Genomic DNA, 24,515 nt, shown 5'->3' with positions numbered 1-24,515 from the left:
TGTTTTACTGGGATATGATCAGTTCATATAACTCCAGCCCACACCCACCTGCAGTCTCCTATCCCCATCACCAATCAGTTCACACCTCCACCCCCACCTGCAGTCTCCTACCCCCATCACCAACCAGTTCACACCTCCACCCCACCCCCACATACCCTCCTTTGTGGACTTTGGGCAGGTTGATCCATGGACATGCCCAACTGATTACCATCAGAATTGTCTAACCAATAATAATTTGTCATCATCATTTGCAATGCAAATACAGTATTCTTGCAGCTGATTGGGTAAAATGGACTCCAGGACGCCAGCAAGTCAGATAAAGGTCTTATAGCAGAGAGTGGTTGTCACAGGGATGCTGTGGAAGTATAGTGTGTAGGTGTATGTTATCAACAGGACAACTGTACTGTTCTTTGGCCACATATACATTTTGTTATTTTCAAACTGAAGGGAAGTTTGAGAGGATTTCTTTGGCACAGCAAAACTTAAGTCTGAAATGACAGAACCACTAATACCAGTGAAGGTGGAGATCAAAGAAGAAGACTTTGATGATTTCCTCCATGAACATATTTTGGCCAGTAAATTGGAAGATAATACTGTATTGGAACATGACTGTAAGACTGAGACACAAACATCATCTACTTACAAAGAAGAGAAATTCATACCGGTGGACATTACAGAGGGAAATGATTCATATACTACAAGTAAGATGCTTAAATGTCTACTAGAAAAACCTGGATGGGTTCTTAGTTAATAGCATTGTTTCTATTAGATTCTGAGGGAATTCTTAAATCATTGCACATTATTTGCTGTCTGTTAGACTTGTTCGCTAGCGGAGTGGCAATTGAGGGAGCCGGGAGGATTCCCGGTGGGCAGGTGGCGTTTTAGTGTTTTGGAGCCGGGCTGATTACTGTGATGTGATCGCATGCTATTGCTGTTTGAGTGTTTCCTTTGCTGCCCTGCGGCCCTGGAAATGACTGATGTCCTGACGTGCAGGCTATCGAGGCAGGGCGGCCTATACATTCACTACACACATTGCGCAGGCCGTAGGGATTCACAAATGTATCGAGGCCCTTTCTCCCTCTTGCGTCAAGTTAGCGAGAGCTTTATTTATTTTGTTGATGAGCAGATGAAGCATAACTATTCAAACAAGAGAAAATAAAAACTCAAGGGGGGAGGAGGGTCTGGGAGGAAACGCTTTATCTTGAAATGTCCTGGTAATATTTAATGTTTCTGTTATGTAACAGGGCTGCCCTATTAGCATTTAAAATGGAATATAAAAATACACATTTATCAAGAAAACAAACACATTAGCCTGCCAGTGTGTTAAGCAAATTTGTTTTGATAAGATGTCTTAAGTCAAACTCTTTGTCAGTTTTTTAAATGATTTCATTTGAAAGGTCTTGTTTTTTTTTTATATTAAAAATGTAATGTTTGTATCAATATAAGATTTATAACTATTGGCTTTCACAAGCAGTTTTTACAGTATGTGTGCTCCAACATACTACAACGTCCAAAATTTGCGCTATAGTCCAATTCAAAACTGACCTGTCCCCTACAGACCCCATTTCTCTGGCCCAGATGAACAGGGCATCAGTGGTGCTGGTGGACTGCTGTAGACCACAAGGACAGCGAGGGACGAACAAGCAGACCAACGGAGATGCAGAACCGTCTGAGACCAGTAAGAGACACACACACTCACACAGGGGTTGCAAGTAATCATTAAGCCTATACTTTCATAGTTGATTAATCTGTTGATCTGTGGGACTATTGTTGATTAGTTGTTTGACCAATAACATCAGGGCTCGGAAATTGTTTTTGTGTTGTGGTGTGGAATTTGGCTGCTTATTGTCTGTGTCAATAGGTTACTTTAGACTGTCATGTTAAACTGGCTTGCCATATCAAGTCTGTGTCAATAGGTTACTTTAGACTGTCATGTTAAACTGGCTTGCCATATCAAGTCTGTGTCAATAGGTTACTTTAGACTGTCATGTTAAACTGGCTTGCCATATCAAGTCTGTTTCACGCTGGTTTCCTTTCGCCAAATCACTCTTTCTAAGATTAATATTGACGGGTATAGTTGGGACATATAATCAGTTTTGATCATGTGATCAGTGTGCCTTAAATCTCCTCAGACTGCCGTATACATATATATCCTACACACACAGGACAGTCACCACCTGCAATATGGTTGGGACTTATTTACCAATACTGACTGGTGGCCAATATATGACCCCTCTTATTATACAGCTACTTGCCAAAACGAGAAAAAGAATCTTAACCCAATGTGTCTCAAAGAGAATATGACCATGATGACTCCTCTCCAACAAGTTTGATTCTTAAAAGTTTGTATTATAAAAACATGGTGGTGAGGAGTTCTTCATATTCTTTATCATATTTTAGGATAATATTTTAGGATAATAGGATGCATTTTTACCATCTGTAAAACATAGTCCTCTGCTTTTCGACGCCATGTATCTGTGCCTGTGTTGACATTCACCTACCATCTCTAGCTAGAAACTTTTACTAGAAAGCCCTAAGTGGAGAAAGATAACATTTTCATTGCTGTAGGAGGAGGAAGATAGATTATATGTTTTAATAATGTTCTTATATTACAGGAGTTGAAAGGATCACACATGGGAAGAGTTTCAACAGAGGATCAGATCTCAACCCACATCAGGCAACACAGTCTGGACAAAAGTCACACCACCGTGCTCCATGTGAGAAGAGTTTCAAAACCAGCAGAAACCTCAATATCCATCAGATAACACATACTGGGGAAAAGTCTAATCATTGTTCAGAATGTGGAAAGACTTTTACTCTGGCATGTACTCTCAAGACACATCTGATGATCCATACTGGGGAAAAGCCATATCAGTGTTCAGATTGTGGTAAAACTTTCAATCAGATGGGTCATCTTAAGAGACACCAGAGGATCCATACTGGGGAAAAGCCATATCGGTGTGCTACATGTGGGAAGAGTTTCAGAACCAAAGGAGAACTCACTGTCCATCAGAGAACACATATTGGAGTAAAGTCATATCAGTGTTCAGATTGTGGAAAGACTTTTAGTCATGTGAGTAGTCTGAAGACACACCAGAGGATCCATACTGGGGAAGAGCCATATCACTGTTCAGATTGTGGAAATACTTTTACTCAGGCAGCTCATCTCAAGATCATATCAGTGTGCTACATGTGGGAGGAGTTTCAGAACCAACAGAGCTCTCACTGTCACATAGACACTGTATCACATACTGGAGAAAAGCTGTATCTGTGCACTACATGTGGTAAGTCCTTCAGTCAAAGCGGTTATCTCAAGACGCTCCACATGACTCATACTGGAGAAACCACTGTTCAGATTGTGGAAATAGTTTTACTTGGGTGGGTTCTCTCAATACAGACCAGAGAATCCATACTCGGTAGTCCTTCGGTAGAAAGTCTTTTATTGTCAAATGTCATTAAGTGGTGTGTAATTACCAGGTACATCAGAGGATCCATTTAGTGGAGAGACCATATCTGTGTTCTCAGTTTGGAAAGACATTTACTCAGGTGTCATCTCTCTGTCCTGTCTCTGAGGTGTCTGCACCTGCATGTTAATATTAAAATGTTTGATGGTAAATTCCTATGTAGTTATGAATCTGTTCCTGCGCTGTAGTGGCATTAGTGCTGACAATAAAAACATTTCAAATGATACTGTCTTTATTTCTGTTGTGTTCTTATTGTACGCTGTAGAACACTCATGGAAGTGTAAACATTCTAGTTGATTAAGCCACTGCACTGCACTCTCCTCCTTGGGTGACTATTGGCCAACATTAGCTTCATAGTCACTGCTAACAGCATAACCAGTAGGTGCTAGCCTGGCGGGCCATCCTATGTCATTAAAATGTATAATAAATCCTTAGCCAAAGATTGAATTGCTTCAGAATCCGAAAAGATCCTAACTACACAGCGCAGCTTCTAAATGCTCCGTTCACGCATGTGGTAAAACTTGTGAGGCATTCGTAGACACTGGAATGGTTTAGGAGTTTAGCTTTTAGATTTTTCCTGGTCTTTGTTTTACAATAAATATATAGGGGCTGCCATGACGAAATGTGTCCAGTTTGACCAATTAAAAATGGGTTTATTTGATATTCATAATCCACAGAATTAATGGTTTAAAACAAGAGCTAATTTGTTCAATTCCATTTAGCCAACCCATAGATATTGACCAGAATGTGAAAGCTATCATCATCTCAGCAATAAAAACAAGTTTTGAGAAGAATCAGCTTTACATTTTGTGAAGTGTAAATGAACATATTATGTAGCCTATATTTCCTCTCAACCAATCACCATAAGACTATGCATCCCAATACAGTTATTTATGCCTTTGGAATTAAAATAGCCCCAGTGCTGTCAGTATCAATCTCTGTTGTCCGTTCTCCAAATAAATCCTTAGCCAAAGATTGAATTGCTTCAGAATCCAAAAAAGATCCTAACTACACAGTGCAGCTTCTAAATGCTCCATTCACGCATGTGAGGCATTCGTAGTATATAGCTATAACTTGTGATCAACTTCTGAAGATGACGAGGACAACAATAGCCTAATGCAGACATGCACGATTCTGAAGATGACAAGGACAACAATAGCCTAATGTAGACATGCACGATTCGGGGGGAAATATGAAACACATTTTTTGAGCTTAGAATTGTTATCATGATTCTCTGCCATGATTTTATTCTCACAAAGTGTGATGTTTGCAAACATTAACCAATGACCGAAAAAAACAAATTAGCAGTACCAAACATATTTTTTTGGCACCTGCAGCACATTGCGTCACCACACGCCTATAAACATAGAGGCTTCAATGAATAAAGAAAATACTGGCCATTGAAGTACAGTAGGCTACCAAAAATACTACATATAACACATTGAACTAAATATGGTATTGATACAGGCTCTATCTGAACTCCTTGAACATGTCTTTACATAATTAAAACATGTCAATCAACATGCTGCAGCTACACCTTCAGTCTCTAAAGAAATTGACTTTGTCAATTGGCAATTTAAGTACAGTATCAAAAACAGAAGGATTTCTTAGCACACACTTGAAGTTGTGCCTTTTAGAGAATTAACATTCAACTAGCCATTCAGTTCGATTAGAGATTGAGGGCTGTATTTTGGGCACCAGTGCATGGCGTAAAACTCGTTTTTCACGGAAAGTTTAATTTGGTATTTTGCACGTTTATTTTTTAAACATTGTGCCCAGGGGTGTGGCAATTAACAACCAAGGGAGGGGCCTGGCGCGTTGTCTAAAAATCGCTATCGTACACCACCTAAACCTGGTCAGAAGTCACTGGCGAGCTGTTCATATGCTATTTTAAGAGTGCATGTCAACAGTCATATTGGCAGGTGCACGCACCATCCTTCTATCATTCATGAAAGCACAACCAGTGCATGTCCATGCAAAGCATTACAAATTGCACGATTACAATGGGAAACATAATTAGAATAAATATATTATGAAATACTGTACATCTCATAATGATTAGTTATTCACCATCATTTGCAAATTGGTAATGACGGTTAAAAGTGATTAGGGGAGATGCGAGAGACACGTATGGAGCACAGCTGAAGATGCACTGTCACGAGATATAAGCAACTCCTCTGCAGGATAAATGTTGTTTTATTCAGTCATTTGAGCAATATTAGTTTAAGTGTTGCTTTTTCCAGCCTATGTTTTCAGTGGTAACCCATTGTCAGTCAATACTGAAAGTAACTGCATATAACTGTCTTGTCGTTGACTGACTCCTTGGTGAAGTTAGTTTCACTTTGCCAATGAGTTCAAATAATAGACGAGTGCAAATGCGTGAAGGCTATGCTAGGTTTTAGCAAAGCATGGTTTAAGAATGACTATTCCATACGGTCTCGCAAGCAGCCTCCTTCAAATGCGCCGTTGAATGCCAAAATACCGATGCATTTATTTGACATATTGCACGCTGCGCCATTAAAGGGAATGACAGATGTCAATGTCATTGGTTTAAAATGATGTTACGCCCCAAACACACCCATATGACTGATTAAAAAACCTAGGAACACCTTGTTACGCCATGCGCTCCACTTTTGATAACAAAACCCCTCCCAATGTGAACTGGACATCCTATTAAATTTGAATAGACTTTTGACGAGTGACGATGCACTTTAGAATGTCATGATAGGGCCCTGAGTGGTTGGCTAATTCTCATCACTAGTAGACCTACCTAATGTTGTTTGCATTAGCCTATAGGCTACAGATTATTTCTTAAGAGTTATTTCTCCACTACTGGCTCATTTATCAAACGGATTCTCTCCCTACGTACTCCACAAATTAAGCCACAGGAAGACATGGGCAGTATTTTAATTAATGCATTTTAAATACTTATTTAATTACTTTAGCGTATTTTGGAATTTGTATTTTGCAGGATTGGAACAAATCTAATGTAGTTTGTACTAAATTACTTTAAGGGATTGTATTTAGAGTGTTTCAAATACTTCAATACTTAAGAAAAATCTGTATATAAAAATCTGTATTCTGTTTCATCATCCCCTTAGAACAATGAAAGTTAGAAAAAATAAAATAAAAAGTAACTGTCTTCAGGAGCTTGAATTGTCAGGTGTTTCAAATCAAGACTAAAATGTGAAAACGATACAGATAAGATACTGATGGAGAACATTAGGACATGGACCCCATATGATGACCTTTGACCCCATGACCTTGAGTACCTAATAGCTGATGTTCATTCTCACTACAGGACAGCATTAAAACCACTTAATGGATTTGACATGAGGATTTATGCCAGGGATAACATCTGCCGAGGTATGCAGAAATGATACAGGAGACGGATGCAAAGACCACCCCGATGCAGAAAGAGTTATCTCCACCAAGTTAATTAATTCTGTATATCGGGACACCTTGCAGGATGTTATTCTGTTTGTCCCCCATGTTGCCAGTCATTTATGTAGGCAACAGGCATGCATTTATAATGCAGTTCAGTTTAAAAAGAGGCTGACCTGTTAAATTTGTCGTTCTACATTCATTGGTAAAGGAAATGATCGTGGGTAGTATGCCATGTCAGTGGTTCTCAACTAGTCTGACTTTGGGTTCATAAAGTTGCGACCCATATAAATATATTTTTTAGCGTTCAAGCCAATGGGTATGGTGAGCTACATGATAAGACAAGCAAAGTGCCTGTAGACCTACTTGTTTTGTATTAGCCTACATTTGTGAAGTCTTCAACTCTTGATGTCACCTTTCAAAGTACTCAACAGGTATGACTTTGACAGGGGTGCCTTGTTTCCATGTGGCATTTTAGTTTTGATGGTTTCATGCTCTCATGTGCCAGCCATCTACTGCACACCACACAATGGGGTTTCCTGTTTTGTCCTCAGTTTAAGTGAATCCATATCCAAGCCTACTGCAGGCTACTTCAAATATTCAGAGTAGCAGTGTACTTCCGTTTACCACTAAAATGATCTCTAACATGACCTGTCACATAAACATTGTCTATGTCCATGGCAATGACTGATATGTAGGCTATGAATAAAGTTTATCAAAATAAAGGTCCAATATTAGATCAGATAAGGTAGCATTTGAAATTGCCTATTTTTATTTATTTTTAACCATAAGCTCTGCGACCCACCCAGAACAGTTCTGCGGCCACTTTTGGGTCCCGACCCACTAGTTAAGAAACACTGTGCTAGGTTACAGTTGATTTCACTGTTGCAAAGTTTGCTTCTTGTCAGTTCAGTCATCAATATGGGATGCTGTTTACATTTTTTGTTTACCAGATCTACTTCATAGGAGCACCAATGTATATAATTAATAGCCCTCTGCCAGCCAATCAGAAAATAGTATTTTTTTTTCATATACATTTTCAATAATATGCCTTTTCTTTTTCTTTCTTTTTAAACCATGATTATTGTGTGGATATTTTTGTATTTTCAAATTATTAATTACTTGTATTTTAATTAAATACATATTTCATCATAATATCAGTATTTTGTATTTTATTTTGTTACATTTTATGAGCCAGTATTCGTAGTTTGTAAAAAAAATCGTTTTTGATGTATTTGTGCCCACCTCTGGCCACAGGTGTGTTACTCCCATTGTCCGTTGTTATGGAGTATGGAGTATAGAGTCCCTTTTCATCAAGCCCCCCACTAGCTAGGCAGGGCACCAGGCACGATCATACAGAGCAATATGTTCGTCAGTCGGAAAGTCACCTATTTCCGCCTGTGATCTATTTTTGCCCTTTTGCATGTATGTTTCACTTAATATTGATTTATACATAAACCAAGATGGCAGATTCCAAAGGAAACACAAGCACCTGCACCATACATGTATTTGAAATTATGTACAAAAAGGCTGCGTGTACAAAACCATTTGTTGCTCCAGTGGAATTTTGATTTCACAGTGAGAATTCTCGGTCTAACCGTTGATGAGTGAGTGGGCGGAATTAGGGCCTAGTCCTAGTTCATCCTCACAATCAGGTACCAAGTCCCTATACCAAGTTTGGACTTGGTACATCAAAGCGTTGCCGCGATACAAGCTCACTTCCTGTATTACAAGCCAATTTTCTAGTGCTTCCTCAGAATCAAGTACCAAGCCCCTATACCAAATTTGGACTTTGTAGATTCATAGTGCAGGGACAGATTCATAACTACATAGGAATTGACCATCAAACTTTTTAATGTAAAGACATTACAGAGACTGTATGAGACTGAGCAGTATGAGAACAAACTTAGAACACAGACATGGTCTCTCCTCTAAATGGATCATCTGATGTACCTTTAAATTACACATAATTTAATGTCTTCCCACACTGGGTGCACCGATTAGCCTTTTTGGCTTGGATATCTTGACAAAAGACTTTCTACCGAAGGACTACCGATGGATTATGGATTTTCTGGTGTGTCTTCAGATGAGTAAAAATCTTTCAGCACTCTGAACACTAATATGACTTTTCCCCAGTATGGCTTTTCTGGTGTTTCTTGAGGTTAGATGCCCAAGTAAAAGTCTTCCCACACTCTGAACAGTGAAATTGCTTTTCTCCGGTATGGAGTTTATGGTGTGACTTGAGATTAGACCTGGTGGCAAAAGTCTTTCCACACTCTGTACACTGATATGGCTTGTGCCTAGTATGTGTTCTCTGATGGACAGTAAGATCTTCGCTGGTTCTGAAACTCTTCCCACATGTAGAACACTGATGGGACTTTTCCCCAGTATGGATCCTCTGGTGTCTCTTGAGATTACACATATGAGTAAAAGCCTTTCCACACTCTGAACACTGATATGGCTTTTCTCCAGTATGGATTTTCTGGTGTGACTTGAGATTATACCTGGTGGCAAAAGTCTTCCAGCATGTAGCACACTGATACTGCTTTTCCCCAGTATGGATTTTCTGATGTGTCTTGAGTTGGCCTGCCTCAGTAAAGGCCTTTCCACATTCTGAACACTGATGTGGCTTTTCCCCAGTATGGATCCTCTGGTGTGTCCGGAGTTGACCTGCCTGAGTAAAAGTCTTTCCACAATCTGAACACTGATATGGCTTTTCTGCAGTGTGTGTTCTCTGATGGACAGTAAGCTCTCTACTAGTTTTGAAACTCTTCCCACATGTAGCACACTGATGTGGCTTTTCCCCAGTATGGATCATCAGATGTGTCTTGAGATGACCTGCCAGGGTAAAAGTCTTTCCACAATATGAACACTCATATGGATTTACTCCAGTATGTGTTCTTTGATGGACAGTGAGGTTTCCGCTAGTTTTGAAACCCTTCCCACAAGTAGCACACGGATATGGCTTTTGTCCAGTATGATGTGGGTTGAGATCTGACCCATACTTGCACACCTTCCCATTTGTGATCCTTTCAACATCTGCAATATCAGAAAAGGATTAAAAAATAGCCTCAATTGGATCTCTCCTACAGCAATGAATGTTTTTCTCCACTTAGTTATTTAAGTTTAAGTCTAGCTAGAGGTGATATGTAACAACACAGGCACAAATTATTCAAGGCCAAGAAACAACTAAATCTAATATATCTAATCCCAATCCATTGTCCAGATTAATACAATTTTTTTCCACAGCTTACTTGTATGTGAGGCATCAGCATGTTCATATTCTCCAAAATCAGAATTGTTTTCCTCTTTTATTTCCACTGGTGAGAATGGCTCTTCTTTGTAGGTATATGATGCCTGCATCTTACAGCCATGTTCCTGTCCAGGATTCCCCCCCTCACCCATTTTGAGTAGATACTCTTGTAGGAAATCATCAAATTCCTCTTTGATACTGTTCTTCACTGACGGAAAGTCATCAGATAGTTTAGTAAATCTTGACATTTCTGACTACAGTTGTTTGCAAATGAAATCCAGTTGGTATTTCCTTTTAAAAGGAATCAGATAACCCCATGTGCCTCTATGACAAATGTGAGTTTGGTTATCTCATCCCACTCCTTTATGTTTCACAAACCGTCTTATGCCTGACCAATCAAACAACTGGATTCAGATGTGACCAATCAGCAGCACACACTTTTGGAATGCACCCCCTCCCAGAATTACAGGTCGAAAATCATTGGTGGGAAAATAAGGAGGTGTGAACCTTTTCCGTGGGGTGGGGAGGAGGTGTGAAGTGATTAACTTGGTGAATGTGCATGGGGTGGGGAGGGGGTGTGAAGTGAAAGTGACTGACTTGTTGAATGTGTGTGGAGGAGGTAGAAGGGAGTGCTTAGGGAGGGCTGACACTAGCAGAAAAAGAATCCTTTCCTGGAACTGTGAAAACTATTGTTTTTTTAATCCAATGGTTTTAATCCAATGCTGTGCCTGGAAAACACAAGAAATAGCATAGGCACCCTGTTATGGAGCCTGAAACTGACCTCAATTATCTCTCAGTTCACCCCTCCCCACACATACACACCCTCCTTTGTGAAGTTCCTGCAGGTAAGGCTGTGGCTTTACCCACCTGATGACCATCAGATGTGGAGTTCCTGCAGGTAAGGCTATGGCTTTACCCACCTGATGACCATCAGATGTGTCAATCCTGCAGCTGATTGGCTAAATGTAGTTGTTCAGACCAGTGGATCATCATTTCCACTCCACAGAGTGGAGCCACACTACTTAACTCACATGTGTGGTATGGACACTGGGAAGATTTGGAGATTTACGGTTTAAGGATCGCCAGAAACAGTTCCTGGTAGTCACCACCAGGTGTAGACAATATTCTGCCTTAGTTTACCTGAGATTCAATGATCATGTGACTTGTGAGGTCTACTGTTCAGATCCTGAAGGAATTTATTTTCTGTTCATTGCTTCAGATATTTGTGAGAGTATTTCTACTTATCTCAATAAGGACACACATTTAAGAGTCTATGTTGAATACAAATATTTCTCCTGAAGGCCTAAATAGAGCCCAGCCAAAAACTCCAATACAATTTTGATCAACTTTGAGGGACAGCTTTGACCATGTTAGATCATCCTGACCCAAATATCACAATATTGCTACATACTAATCATATGTATGTAACAGCATGCAAAAGTTGAGCCGAATGGTACGAAACTTCTACAGTAGTACAACTATTCTCTTTACTCATAAAACGAGGCATTGAAAAGTTTGTAAGTACACCCGGAGTTTATTTAAATAACACTCGACGCAGCGGTATAGTAGCAGATAGTAGCATCCATCAGGCAAATGTTATTTAAATAAACGCCTGGTGTATTAACAAACTTTTCAATGCCTCGTTTTATGAGTAAAGAGTATAGTTGTACTACTGTAGAAGTTTCGTACTATTCAGGGCATTATTAATGGGGTAATTTTACGGGATAAAAGTTGGTTCCATCACGACTGCAGAAAGTCATTTGTTTCTGACAGCGCTACTACACCAGGGTTCGACCAAGGGAAAACAGGTTCTGGGAGGGTGTTTGGCTCGGGTCATGGTGCAAAGGACCCTAGGGTGAAATTACTCCGAACCATCGCACACCACACTTTAATCAAGTCATGATCCATAATCTACTTCACAGTTGTATTATTTTATGCCTATTCAGAAAGTCTGGACATTTCAGGGAGGGGGTTTTAACTTTTGTTGAATAACAGCAAACCATCCCAAACCATCCCATTATTCAAACCACACAAATGTGAGATGATGTTCCATTAGCCTGAACAATTAAAATCACATTTAGCCAATCAAAACACCACAAAGATGGGTAGGTGGGGGTGGGGTGGATGAGTGAAACACCACATAGATGGGTAGGTGGGGGTGGGTTGGATGAGTGAAACACCATATAGATAGTAGGTGGGGTGGGGTGGATGAGGGAAACACCATATAGATGGGTAGGTGGGGGTGGGGTGGATTAGTGAACTGGAAGGTTCTGTATCTGTTATTGGCTTTTACCTTAATGGCCATGCCCACCTGGGGACCATCAGACTTTTAAAGGTGACATGCACATGAAAGTCCTTACCCATGATCCTTTGTCATCATCATTTGCTTTTCACATGCTACATGCAAGGATCTGATTGGTGAAGCTTGAATCCAGGACACCAATCGGTCGAAAGGAAGAAGCTTTATAACAGAGAGTGGTGATTATTGCAGTCATCTTCAGTGGGACACCGTGGAAGTAGAGTGTATATGTGTGAGTTACCAACAGAACAACTGTACTGTTGTTCAGTTGCATATATTCTCTTGATTATCTTTACACAGAAAGAAGGATAGGCAGGATTGTTTTTTTTGTTGTTCCAGCAGAACATATGACTGGAAAACAAACTGGTTGACAGAACCATTTGTCTCAGTGATGGAGGAGATCAAAGAAGAAACAATTGACGATTTTCTCCAAGAATATATTTGTGCAGCTAAGAAATTGGAAGATAAGGCGGGACTGGAACATGACTACAAGACACAAGCATCATCAACCTGCAAAGCAGAAGCGTTCTTACCCAGGGAAATTAAAGAGGAAAATGTTACTGTCAGAACTAAACATGGTGAAGCAGGTCCCACCTTCCAGACCTCTCAGGTCTCTGGGGAAATACGTGTTAGTTAAACCTACTGTCAGAACTAAACATGGTGAAGCAGCTTTTAGTTGATAAAATACAGTTTTTACTACTTTTGCTTTTTGCTTCTTAATTATTCTTAATTTTTAAATGATTTGACCTTGTGTGTTTTCTTTTTATTATGATCATCACCTTATGAACCATTCTTTGACTATATTGCCCTTCTATGCTTTTATTTGTAATTACAGTCTGCTTTTGTTTGTGTAAAGCACATTGAATGACCTCTGTATGAAATGTGCTATATAAATAAACTTGACTTGACAGTGTGCAGTTCACCTCTGGAGCCAACTCTCAGATGAGATCAAAGTCGCCCCAACTGTAGCCAGTTTCAAATCTAGACTTAAGACCAAACATCTCTCAGATGCTTTCTGTATGTTTATATTGAAATGTTTTATGATAAATTCATATGTGGTTATAAATCTGTTCCTGTGCTGTAGTTCAAAAAAGTGCATGCTCTAGTGCTAAAAAAAAAACAAACTGGAAATAAACAATAATAAAAGATGTTCATAACTACTGCAGTCAAAACAACTTCAAGATGTACATAAGTACTGCAGTCAAAACAAGGCACAACTCACGCTCTAGTGCTAAAAAAAACAAACTGTAAATAAACAATAATAAAAGATGTGCATTGATTTTATTTGTGTCGTTACCATAATGAGAGGTGTAGTCTAATATATAATGGAAGTACAAACATTTTAGATGAGTAAGACATTCTACCATCTCCAATACTGCAGTCAAAACAAAGCACAACTGTAAATAAACAATAATAAAAGATGTGCATTGATACTGCAGTCAAAACAAGGCACAACTTAAAGATGTGCATAACTACTCAGTTACATGGTGCTTAAAGATGAGCATAACTACTCAGTTACATGGTGCTTATCAGTTACATGGTGCATAACTACTCAGTTACATGGTGCATAACTACTCAGTTACATGGTGCTTAAAGATGAGCATAACTGCTCAGTTACATGGTGCTTATCAGTTACATGGTGCATAACTACTCAGTTACATGGTGCAGAACTACTCAGTTACATGGTGCTTAAAGATGTGCATAACTGCTCAGTTACATGGTGCATAACTACTCAGTTACATGGTGCTTAAAGATGAGCATAACTACTCAGTTACATGGTGCTTATCAGTTACATGGTGCATAACTGCTCAGTTACATGGTGCTTAAAGATGAGCATAACTACTCAGTTACATGGTGCTTATCAGTTACATGGTGCTTAAAGATGAGCAGAACTACTCAGTTACATGGTGCTTAAAGATGAGCATAACTGCTCAGTTACATGGTGCTTAAAGATGAGCATAACTACTCAGTTACATGGTGCTTATCAGTTACATGGTGCTTAAAGATGAGCAGAACTACTCAGTTACATGGTGCTTAAAGATGAGCATAACTACTCAGTTACATGGTGCTTAAAGATGAGCATAACTACTCAGTTACATGGTGCATAACTACTCAGTTACATGGTGCTTAAAGATGAGCATAACTGCTCAGTTACATGGTGCTTAAAGATGAGCATAACTACTCAGTTACATGGTGCTTATCAGTTACATGGTGCTTAAAGATGAGCAGAACTACTCAGTTACATGGTGCTTAAAGATGAGCATAACTACTCAGTTACATGGTGCTTAAAGATGAGCATAACTACTCAGTTACATGGTGCATAACTACTCAGTTACATGGTGCTTAAAGATGAGCATAACTACTCAGTTACATGGTGCTTAAAGATGAGCATAACTACTCAGTTACATGGTGCTTAAAGATGAGCATAACTACTCAGTTACATGGTGCATAACTACTCAGTTACATGGTGCTTAAAGATGAGCATAACTACTCAGTTACATGGTGCTTATCAGTTACATGGTGCTTAAAGATGAGCATAACTACTCAGTTACATGGTGCTTAAAGATGAGCATAACTACTCAGTTACATGGTGCTTATCAGTTACATGGTGCTTAAAGATGAGCAGAACTACTCAGTTACATGGTGCTTAAAGATGAGCATAACTACTCAGTTACATGGTGCTTAAAGATGAGCATAACTACTCAGTTACATGGTGCTTAAAGATGAGCATAACTACTCAGTTACATGGTGCTTATCAGTTACATGGTGCTTAAAGATGAGCAGAACTACTCAGTTACATGGTTCAGTTGTGGTGCCATCACATCACCGCCACTAAAGTTATTTTGGTTTGCTGATGTCTATTTTATAAAGTGCACTTCTAAAAGGATCAAAAGTGCACTTCTAAAAGGATCAAGGCTTGCCATGGTGTTACATGGATGAAACTAAATGGTTTTATTCTCCTTCAGTCTCCTACCTACATCACCAACCAGTTCACACCTTCACCCCACTCCCTCATACCCTCCTTTGTGAACTTCACGCCCACCGGAGCGTGAGGACCAGGGAAGTGATTGGCAACTAATCACCAGACACTGATGAATTAGGTAATTGATAGATTAGTAAATTGGCATGTATATTTATACATCGGGGCCTCTATGTACGGACTGTTTGCTTCCGGCAGTAAGGAGCAGAGAATCAGAACGCTGGTGCTGCAGTGAAGTGTCGGGTCCTAGGTTTGCGAGGCGACATTATAAATCAAGAGGTAACGTAACTGTCTCATTCATCTCTCATATTGGGCCACATCGCTTCTAAAAGTGGCTGGCTGCATGTACAAATTACTTACGTGCAAATAAATCTCCCACAGCCTGAACTGAGTCAGCATTCCCTCTGGGAATGAGGTGTAGGTGGTGATCACGGCAGGTGGTGATCACAGCGGGGACATTTGAGGTGGTGATCACGGCGGGGACATTTGAGGTCACTTTTCATCTGCAGTGGGGTTTTGAACGGGAACAAACTTGTAGACTATGCCCGTCTTTATTGGTACGAACGGAGCTAAAGGTTTTATTATTGTTTGTACCATTAGGTGGATTGTGGACACCGATACAGACCCTTGGGCTGCAGCTCCAGCATGTAGCCACTGTTTTTCTCCTTTTGAATTGAGGGATTTCTGTGTACTGTTTAGAGACCATGCGTGTGTGCGTATTTATATGGGGTTGTGAGGGGGGATGTGGGTAATTTATTGGGCAACGTGCAATTGGTCAGTTACCAGCTATTGTCTGGGGTTTCTTTGTATTGGTATAACATTTCATGCTCTATATCATTGCTAGGTGAAATTAATAGGATTTATTAACGTGGTCCATTGTGGACTTGCAGTGCAAATTGTCTCTGGTGTGATATTGGTGTGGTTTAACCTATTTGATGAATTATTTTTATTTATTTAATTTCTTTCTGGTTTGGTTTGATACCGGTGTGCTGTGAATTATCAATGTTATTTCACCTGTCAGTATTGATTACTTTTCAATTACTCTCATTTGCTGGGAAGTGTGGGCGATATTTAGAATTGCCTTAGCCTGTTTTGTCCAACAATTGCCCATTCGTTACCACACACCTGTATGGGTGCAAATGATGTTTTAAGCTTTTGTCTAAGAATATAATAAATGAAATTTTGTATTATCATCACCTGTGCCTCCTGATATCCTGTCTTGAACAGTAGCCTACAGCTGGGGGGGCTGAGTGGGTAGCTCCAGGGGTTCTTCTCCAGGTATGGGAGGGTGGCGTAGTCACTATAGTCTGTAAGGCCACATTTTACATATGTCTTTCACATGGTAATCTTTACCCATAATCCTTTTTTCACCTTCATTTGCACAAGGATAGCTGTACCCCTGGATTAGGCCTGAAATGTTGGGTGATATTAGCCTGACGAGCCAGACCCACATTTAAATGTAGGGTCTGGGCATTCACCGTTCGCAGTGCTCAGTCCGAGGGGCGGGATAATCGGTTGTCTTTCAAATTCCCTCTGCACGCAATAGGACAGCGCTATGAGTCCCATGCGTTTCCCACCAGCGGAGCTAGTTGGCTAGTTCAAACTTTTGCCAACTTAATAAAAGCTTAACTCGTGTCACACTGTTCGCCAACAGCAACATCCATCTTATTTGTTTTCAAGTAGCAGGGAATTCAAGCCAAACTGTTGCAACTCTGCCATCAATCATTATGTTAAAGCAACAACAAAGAACTTTTCCTCTGTCGCACGCACTATTTGTTTATCCAGCACTGGCTTTGGAAATAACGATGTCCACAGACAAGGTAGAATATGTTGCATGATTTTATGAAAGTATGCTGTATTGCAACATCAGATGCAAGTCAAATTTGTAGTTTCTTATGCCTCATTCCATCGAACTACAGATCCGCTACCCGATCTGGCAAACTTACATAGTGCGGTTATAGCCGATAGAGGGCCGCGAAGCGAATGCAGAAGTGCCGTTCACCCTGTTACGAGTTGATGAACCACTGAAACGAAAACACATTTTTAAGGTACAAAAAACTCTTTGGTGTTGCTTTAAGCCCACCTAATGACTCTATACACGGTTTGATTGGCCTGATACAAGCCAACAGAGAGTTGCTAGACTAGCCCTGGCAGCAAATGTAATTTTACATTTGTAATTTGCTGCCACTAGGGTGCGTCTAGATTTCTAGGCTAGGGTGATATAGCCTAGGTGATATATTTTACCTATCCAATTCTTTCTCAACCTAGCGTGATCCACCACCTTTAGATTTGTCTCTTGCAAATAAGTTATGTTTAAGTGGTGCATTTAATCCCCTGCAATTCCATCTGACAAAATTCAAGTTATTCTTATGAGACTGCGACATATGAGTCACTGTTTGATAAAGAGTGAGTGACGTTAACTACTGTGAATCGCAACCACGGAGGAAAGGCTATTTTAGCAGGCATAATGATTGACAAATACATGCAACATAAACATTGAAAAAGTAGATTACAAGACAAAACACATGTATCCCTTGATAAAGCGTCCGTTGAACAGGACGCCCGGATATTCCCTTTTTACATTGACAAACAGTCTGAAATGGCACCGTTGCTCATTCAAGAGAGCCATTTGAAGATGGAAAGAGAAGGGAAAATAGCAAGGACATTCTAGCTTAGCAGTCCATCAGTAGGCTAGTCCAAATAGACAGTCTATTTACTTGGCCACCGTTAGCTCACTGCCATCTGTATCCTGAAGTTAGGCTGGTGTACGACCCGCAGATGTTAAGTTCTTGATGAAATCCACTGCTGCAGAGGGGTCTTCGAATTTATGCAGTGTTCCATCAGGCAATGTAATTTTCAGCAGGGCAGGGAACAACAACCTGAACAATAACCTGGGTGGTTTGTCCTTACTGGGCTTCTCGCGCAAACTACGGTGGGCTCTATCTGGGATAGGTTTTTGGTCAAGACTCAAAAAGCCCAAAGAGGCAAATTCAGTTGGATTAGAGCCATCCACGTCTTCCAGTATCCCAATCAGACGAATGTTGTTTCTTCTTGAGCGCCCCTCTAGATCCTCGCACTTAGCATTCAGCTGATCCACTTGTGTTCTCAGAATCTGTGAGATGTTTTCCAACTCACTCAAGTGGTCACCCTGGTTAGATGGAGCATGCTCCAAATCTCTGATGGTGCTATCATGGTTTTCAATTTTCTGTAGCAGTGGTGCTATAGCACTTTTCAGCTCAGCACAAACTGTTGCAATTTCGGATCTCAATTCAGTCGAGAGGGAATCAATTTTATTGCATATGTCATCCCTGAGAGTGTTAACCCTTTAGCCGCCAGGGTTTAAAAAATATAAATTGGAATTTTACATCAAAATTTCAAAAGGCCATGGCTTGCATGTGGTCAGAGAAAAAGTCCTACTGTAAATGTGAAAATCATTGAGTATGACCAGAAGTTTATGAAGGGGGTAAATTTACTCATCTAATTTGCTTTTTATGACGTCACTGGATGGCAACCACCGTGAATTATGCACATTTCAGTAAATACTAGATGTTGAACATATTTGAGCAGTTTTACTTTCTTTTTTTGTCATTTCACCGACATAACAAATGAACAGGAATACAGTCACATGTAAACCAACAATAGTAAACTATTACTATAATCACAAACCCTATGCTACTATACAATAAAGGGGGTCATCCCTATGTTCCCCGCTCGGGGTTAAGGTTTTAAAAGGGTCCAATGTTCCCCGGTCCCATACAAAGCGGGGAACATAGGACCCGGGGAACATAGGTACGTTCCCCAATAAAGTAGCCTGGTCAAATCAGTTCCATATCGCGGGTGACTTTGAAGTTCTTCAGAGCCCTATTTTTACAACCCCTGCTGTCTATACCACGTCCATTACGGACACTATCATCACTATTGTCACTGGCACCTCCAGCTATGCTGGGCAGAGGGTCGAAATAAGCATGTTATGCTTAGTGGACACTGTCGAAAAAGACGCACCTCCATTCACAGACGCTCCGTGACTATCAGTCAATAGACGATCGATCATATTCTCCAAAAGGCAGATATTCTCCTTCAGAATCAGAATAGGTGAATAACAGACCCAAGACTTCATCACACGTGAATTATTTTCCAACATTTGGTGTATTTCTGCTTTGTATTTTCTACTTTGCAAATTTAGTTGCCGACTGTAAAAAAACAGACCAAAATCGTACAATGTAAGGCCGCCGTTACATGCTTGGTGTCCACGTGCGCTGAGCCCATAGAACCATTCTGTACATCAATGTCACATACCCCATCACCTCTCAGTGCACACCTCCACCCTCTCATACCCCATCACCTCTCAGTTCACACCTCCACCCTCTCATACCCCATCACCTCTCAGTGCACACCTCCATCCTCTCCTACCCTGACACTTCAGCGTCACCATAGATCTGTACGGGCAGTTGGTGTTCCTTGGTGGAATGTAGAGACCAGTGTTCAAGTCCACAGGAAATATACTCTATGTCAAGTCACAAGGAAATGAAAATGGGATAGAAGCCATTTGGCAGGTCTTGGTGTGAGGGAAACGTTTTTTTTGTTTTACTGTGATATGCTCAGTTCACACAACTCCAGCCCACCCCCACCTGCTGCCTCCTATCCCCATCACCAAACAGTTCACACCTCCACCCACACATGCAGTCTCCTAACCCCGTCTCCAACCAGTTCACACCTCCACCCCACCCCCACATACCCTCCTTTGTGGACTTTGTGCAGGTTGATTCATATCCACCTGAGGACAATCAGGCTTATATGGAATTCACATGGTAATCTTTACCCATAATCCTTTGTCACCATCATTTGCATTCCAAATGCAGCATTCATGGAGCTTATTGGTTAAGATGAAATCTAGGGCACCAATGGACAGACATATAAGAAGCCTTATAGTAGGGTAGTGATGTCTGAAGCAAGGTTGTCACACGGATGCTGTGGAAGTGTGTAGGTGTACATTTCTAGCAGGACAACTACACTGTAAAAAGTTTAACGTAAAGTTTACAGCAACTTACTGGCAGCAAATAACCAGCAAGTTGCTGTATTTCACTCTACAGTACACCTACTGTATATGAAATCACAGTACCTATGCCTGATACTGTAAATGCAAACTACAGTAGTACTACCAGTGCTGTAATGTATACAGTATTGAATTGTCTACCGTATTTTTAATCACAGTACTTATGGATCATACTGTAATTTAGTACAGTAGTAATACCAGTGCTGTAATATTATATACAGTAATTTTGGGAAATTCATATCCTGCTTTATCTACAGCCAGGATAAATTTGACTAGGCCTAGGTATGGTTTAGGCTACACAAACTTGCATAAATAACCATTGACAACTTGTTATCAGTTTGAAAAGCAAGTACATTTATTTACTTTTTTCCGTTTAGAAATTCTCGTGTGCTGCTTCCTAACGTTAGACCAACGGTTGCAGTCAGCCTGATCCACCACCAGTAGCAGAGTGAAGCAGCACCTAGCAGAAATAGAAGAAAAAAAGATAAACAGTGTTAGATAACAATTTTCAACTGAAACTGAAGGCTACTTACAAGTGAAACTTTAGAATAATCATTTATATATATACTGTATGTTTTTTGAGTTTACTGTCAAAATGCCAGGCTGAAGATGGTGTTAGCATAACTCAGTTTCGCAAGGTATATTTAGCTGCTAACGTTAGCCAGCTGGGTGAGCTCATTGATGATGTTTGCTTGCAGCAACACATATGGCAGCAACAGCCATTCGCGCTGTTCGTCCGAACAACGGTTAATGATAGTCAGATGTGACTTAAAGTTAACTTATATCAATATTGCTAAAGTTAGCCTATTAAACTCACAAAACCGTACATGATTACGATGAGTTAACGTTACATAAGTTAGCTGGTAGCAGCTAAACCTCCAGCAGCACATCATCTTCAGCCTAACATTGTGACAGTAACATACTAGGCCTAGCACTACTAGCGAATGTTTTATATAAATTATATGAATATAATAAACTGTAACTTACTGAGAACTAAGGTAGGCCTAATATAAATGAGACTGCCAAAACGTTAACGTAACATAAAACATAAACGTTAATGCCACCTTCACAGCAACAGCAACTATGATAGCTAGCCTAACGTTACTTACTTAGTTGATCCAACAAGCATGGATGAGTTTGTAAGTTAGACAGTACAACGTACATAGACTGTACACATGCCCGAATTTAATGTAGTACAATTTCACAATGAAACATTAACGTTACATAAATAAATGCTTGCTTACCATTAAGGTGGAGCTGCGAACTTGACAGAGTGCTGAACACCGTTGGTCTGACTGACTGAACTGTTGCTCAAAAATGATCTCCCGCCGCCGGACAGTTCAAACGTCGTCGCGCGGTGCACGTTTCAATCACCACGTCAAAATTTCCCAGTAAACCATAAATCCATGACTTTTCAATATCTTTTCAAAATGATGATTTGGATGGAAAATCAACATAATATCAATGTCACCTTGCTATCTGGGAGCTTAGCTTTGTATTTATGTGCAAAAAGAAAACAGAAAACCCCAACTGATTTTCCGCCATGTTTTTTCAAAATTTTCAAAAAGCTGACAAGTGAGGGAGGAGTCAGATTTATTACTGTGTTATGATTCGCAGCAAATTTTTATTACTGTAGTATGACCATTTTTGACCATAATTCATAGCGAAACTACAGCAACATACTGTATTCACAAATACAGTACACATTTTTCTCAAAAACAGCAGTGATACTGTGAAAATCACAGAATCTTGTTACAGTGTATACTTTATTTGGTTGGGGACAGAAGTTTGGCAGGAATTATTTGGCACAGCAGATCAAGTCTAAAATGACACCATCAACTTGCAGGGAAGTGGCATTCTCACCAGTGGAAAGGAAAGAGGGACACGATTCTGATCATGATGACTCCTCTACTACAAGTAAGATTCTTAAAAGTTCTTTAAAACTTATTGTGGCTTTACTGTGGTATAACCTTGTGGGGGTTTGATTTGTGCGTTATTTATTGATTATATATATATATATATATATATATATATATATATGATTTCAGAAAAATAAAACAGAGGGTTGTGATGAGGTCTTTCAATTCATAATATTAGATTTTATGGGAATACTATGATGATGCTTTTACCCTTTGTCCTCTGCTCTTGACTTCATGTAATTTATGTTGAGAAAAAAAAGCATTGCTGTAGAAGGAGAAAGAGAAGGCAATTTTTTAATCATGTTCTCATATTACAGGAATTGTTCGAAGGATCACTCATGGAAAGAGTTTCAAGAGTGGTTCAGATCTCAACCCACATCAGACAACAAATACTGGACAAAAGCCAATTCAGTGTTCTCAATGGGGCAAGGCCATTGATAGTGACTCTCTTCTCAAGACATGTCAGAAGATCCACACTTGGGAAAAGCCATATCTGTGTACTACATGTGGGAAGAGTTTCAAAATCAGCAGAGAACTCACTATCCATAAGAGAATACATTCTGGAGAAAAGCCATATCACTGCTCAGAGTGTGGAAAGACTTTTAGCCAGATCAGTTCTCTTAAAACACACCAGATGATCCACACTGGGGAAAAGCCATACCAGTGTACTACATGTGGGAAAAGTTTCAGAACCAGTGAAAAGCTCACTAACCATATGAGAATACATTCTGGAGAAAAGCCTTATCAATGCTCAGAGTGTGGAAAGACTTTCAGTCAGACCGGTTCTCTTAAAAAACATCAGAGGATCCACACTGGGGAAAAGCCATATCAGTGTACTATATGTAAGAAGGGTTTCAAAACCAGTGGGGAACTCACTCTTCATAAGAGAATGCATTCTGGAGAAAAGCCATATCACTGCTCAGAGTGTGGAAAGACTTTTACCCAGATCAGTTCTCTTAAAACACACCAAATGATCCACACTGGGGAAAAGCCATACCAGTGTACTACATGTGGGAAAAGTTTCAGAACCAGTGAAAAGCTCACTAACCATATGAGAATACATTCTGGAGAAAAGCCTTATCAATGCTCAGAGTGTGGAAAGACTTTCAGTCAGACCGGTTATCTTAAAAAACATCAGAGGATCCACACTGGGGAAAAGCCATATCAGTGTTCAGAATGTGAAATGACTTTTGCTCAAGTCTAAAGTCACACCAGATGATCCATACTGGGCAGCGCTATGTGTGTTCAGAGTGTGGTAAGACCTTTACTAGTGTGAGTAATCTCAAGACACACCAGAAGATCCACACTGGGGAAAAGTCATATCAGTGTTCTACATGTGGAAGGGCTTTTACTTGTGTGAGTAATCTCAAGAGACACCAGATGGTCCATACTGGGGATAAGCCATAAAGGTCTTTAGCCAAAAGTCACCCAGAGAGGGGGAAAAGCTACATTCATTTAGAACACTCTGATGTTGTTTCTGTACTGAGTTTACCTGCATCTTTATATTAAACTGTTAGATGGTGAGTTTATATGCAGTTATGATTGTGTTCCTTGGCTGTAATGAGATGAGTGCTGAAAATAAAATGCTGATTTTAGGAACAGAGAGAAAGCTTTTTATCAAGTGAATTGTTTTGTTTATTTTTTGCTCTTAATGTAGGGTGTATTCTACTATATTAAAGTGATCTTCGTCATTTTGACATCACATTGTCACACTACCAGTCGGGAACGGGATGTGTAAATGAGGCATTACTCTGGATGTATTCATCCAAATGATCCTCCAGTAAGCTAGGTGCTAAATCATTAGCATCAGCCAATTCAAGCAATTCAATCATTATTCAAATGAATAGTAGATGCTCACATTACTAGCCTAAACCTCCCATTACAGCTTGCGGTTTGTAATCCTTGTGACTTTGACTGTTACTTTGAATGAACACATAACGCAAAGTAGATAACTTGGATGTTAATAGAAACTCACTCTATAAGAAACTGAAAAGTATTCCTGCAGACTTCATTGCCTCTGATGGAATAAGTGGTCAGGGGACGCTTTCTCTTTGTCTGGGGCTTCTTGGTGGATGTAGTCATGTCCAAAGTAACTACTGTGTGTCGGTTTTCCTGGAGATGTCCAATCATTCACATGTCCTGCCACTCTCTTTCGGCACCTAG

The 24,515-nt window shown here is 40.0% G+C and overlaps 1 protein-coding gene across 1 annotated transcript; it reads left to right on the top strand.

The window, feature by feature from the left end:
* The first annotated feature begins 364 nt into the window (after positions 1–364).
* Positions 365–23,556, top strand: LOC125297309 (zinc finger protein 260-like). The gene is made up of 4 exons (XM_048247600.1): positions 365–701; positions 1,559–1,678; positions 2,616–3,172; positions 22,726–23,556. Exons 1-4 carry the CDS (start codon positions 494–496, stop codon positions 23,554–23,556), a joined length of 1,716 nt encoding a protein of 571 aa, XP_048103557.1. The 5' UTR covers positions 365–493.
* Positions 23,557–24,515: the final 959 nt, after the last annotated feature.

The sequence above is a fragment of the Alosa alosa genome, chromosome 7, assembly GCF_017589495.1.
Source record: "Alosa alosa isolate M-15738 ecotype Scorff River chromosome 7, AALO_Geno_1.1, whole genome shotgun sequence".
NCBI lineage: Eukaryota > Metazoa > Chordata > Actinopteri > Clupeiformes > Clupeidae > Alosa > Alosa alosa.
The sequence above is the reverse complement of the archived record's forward strand: the minus strand, read 5'-3'. Positions and strand labels throughout refer to the sequence as shown.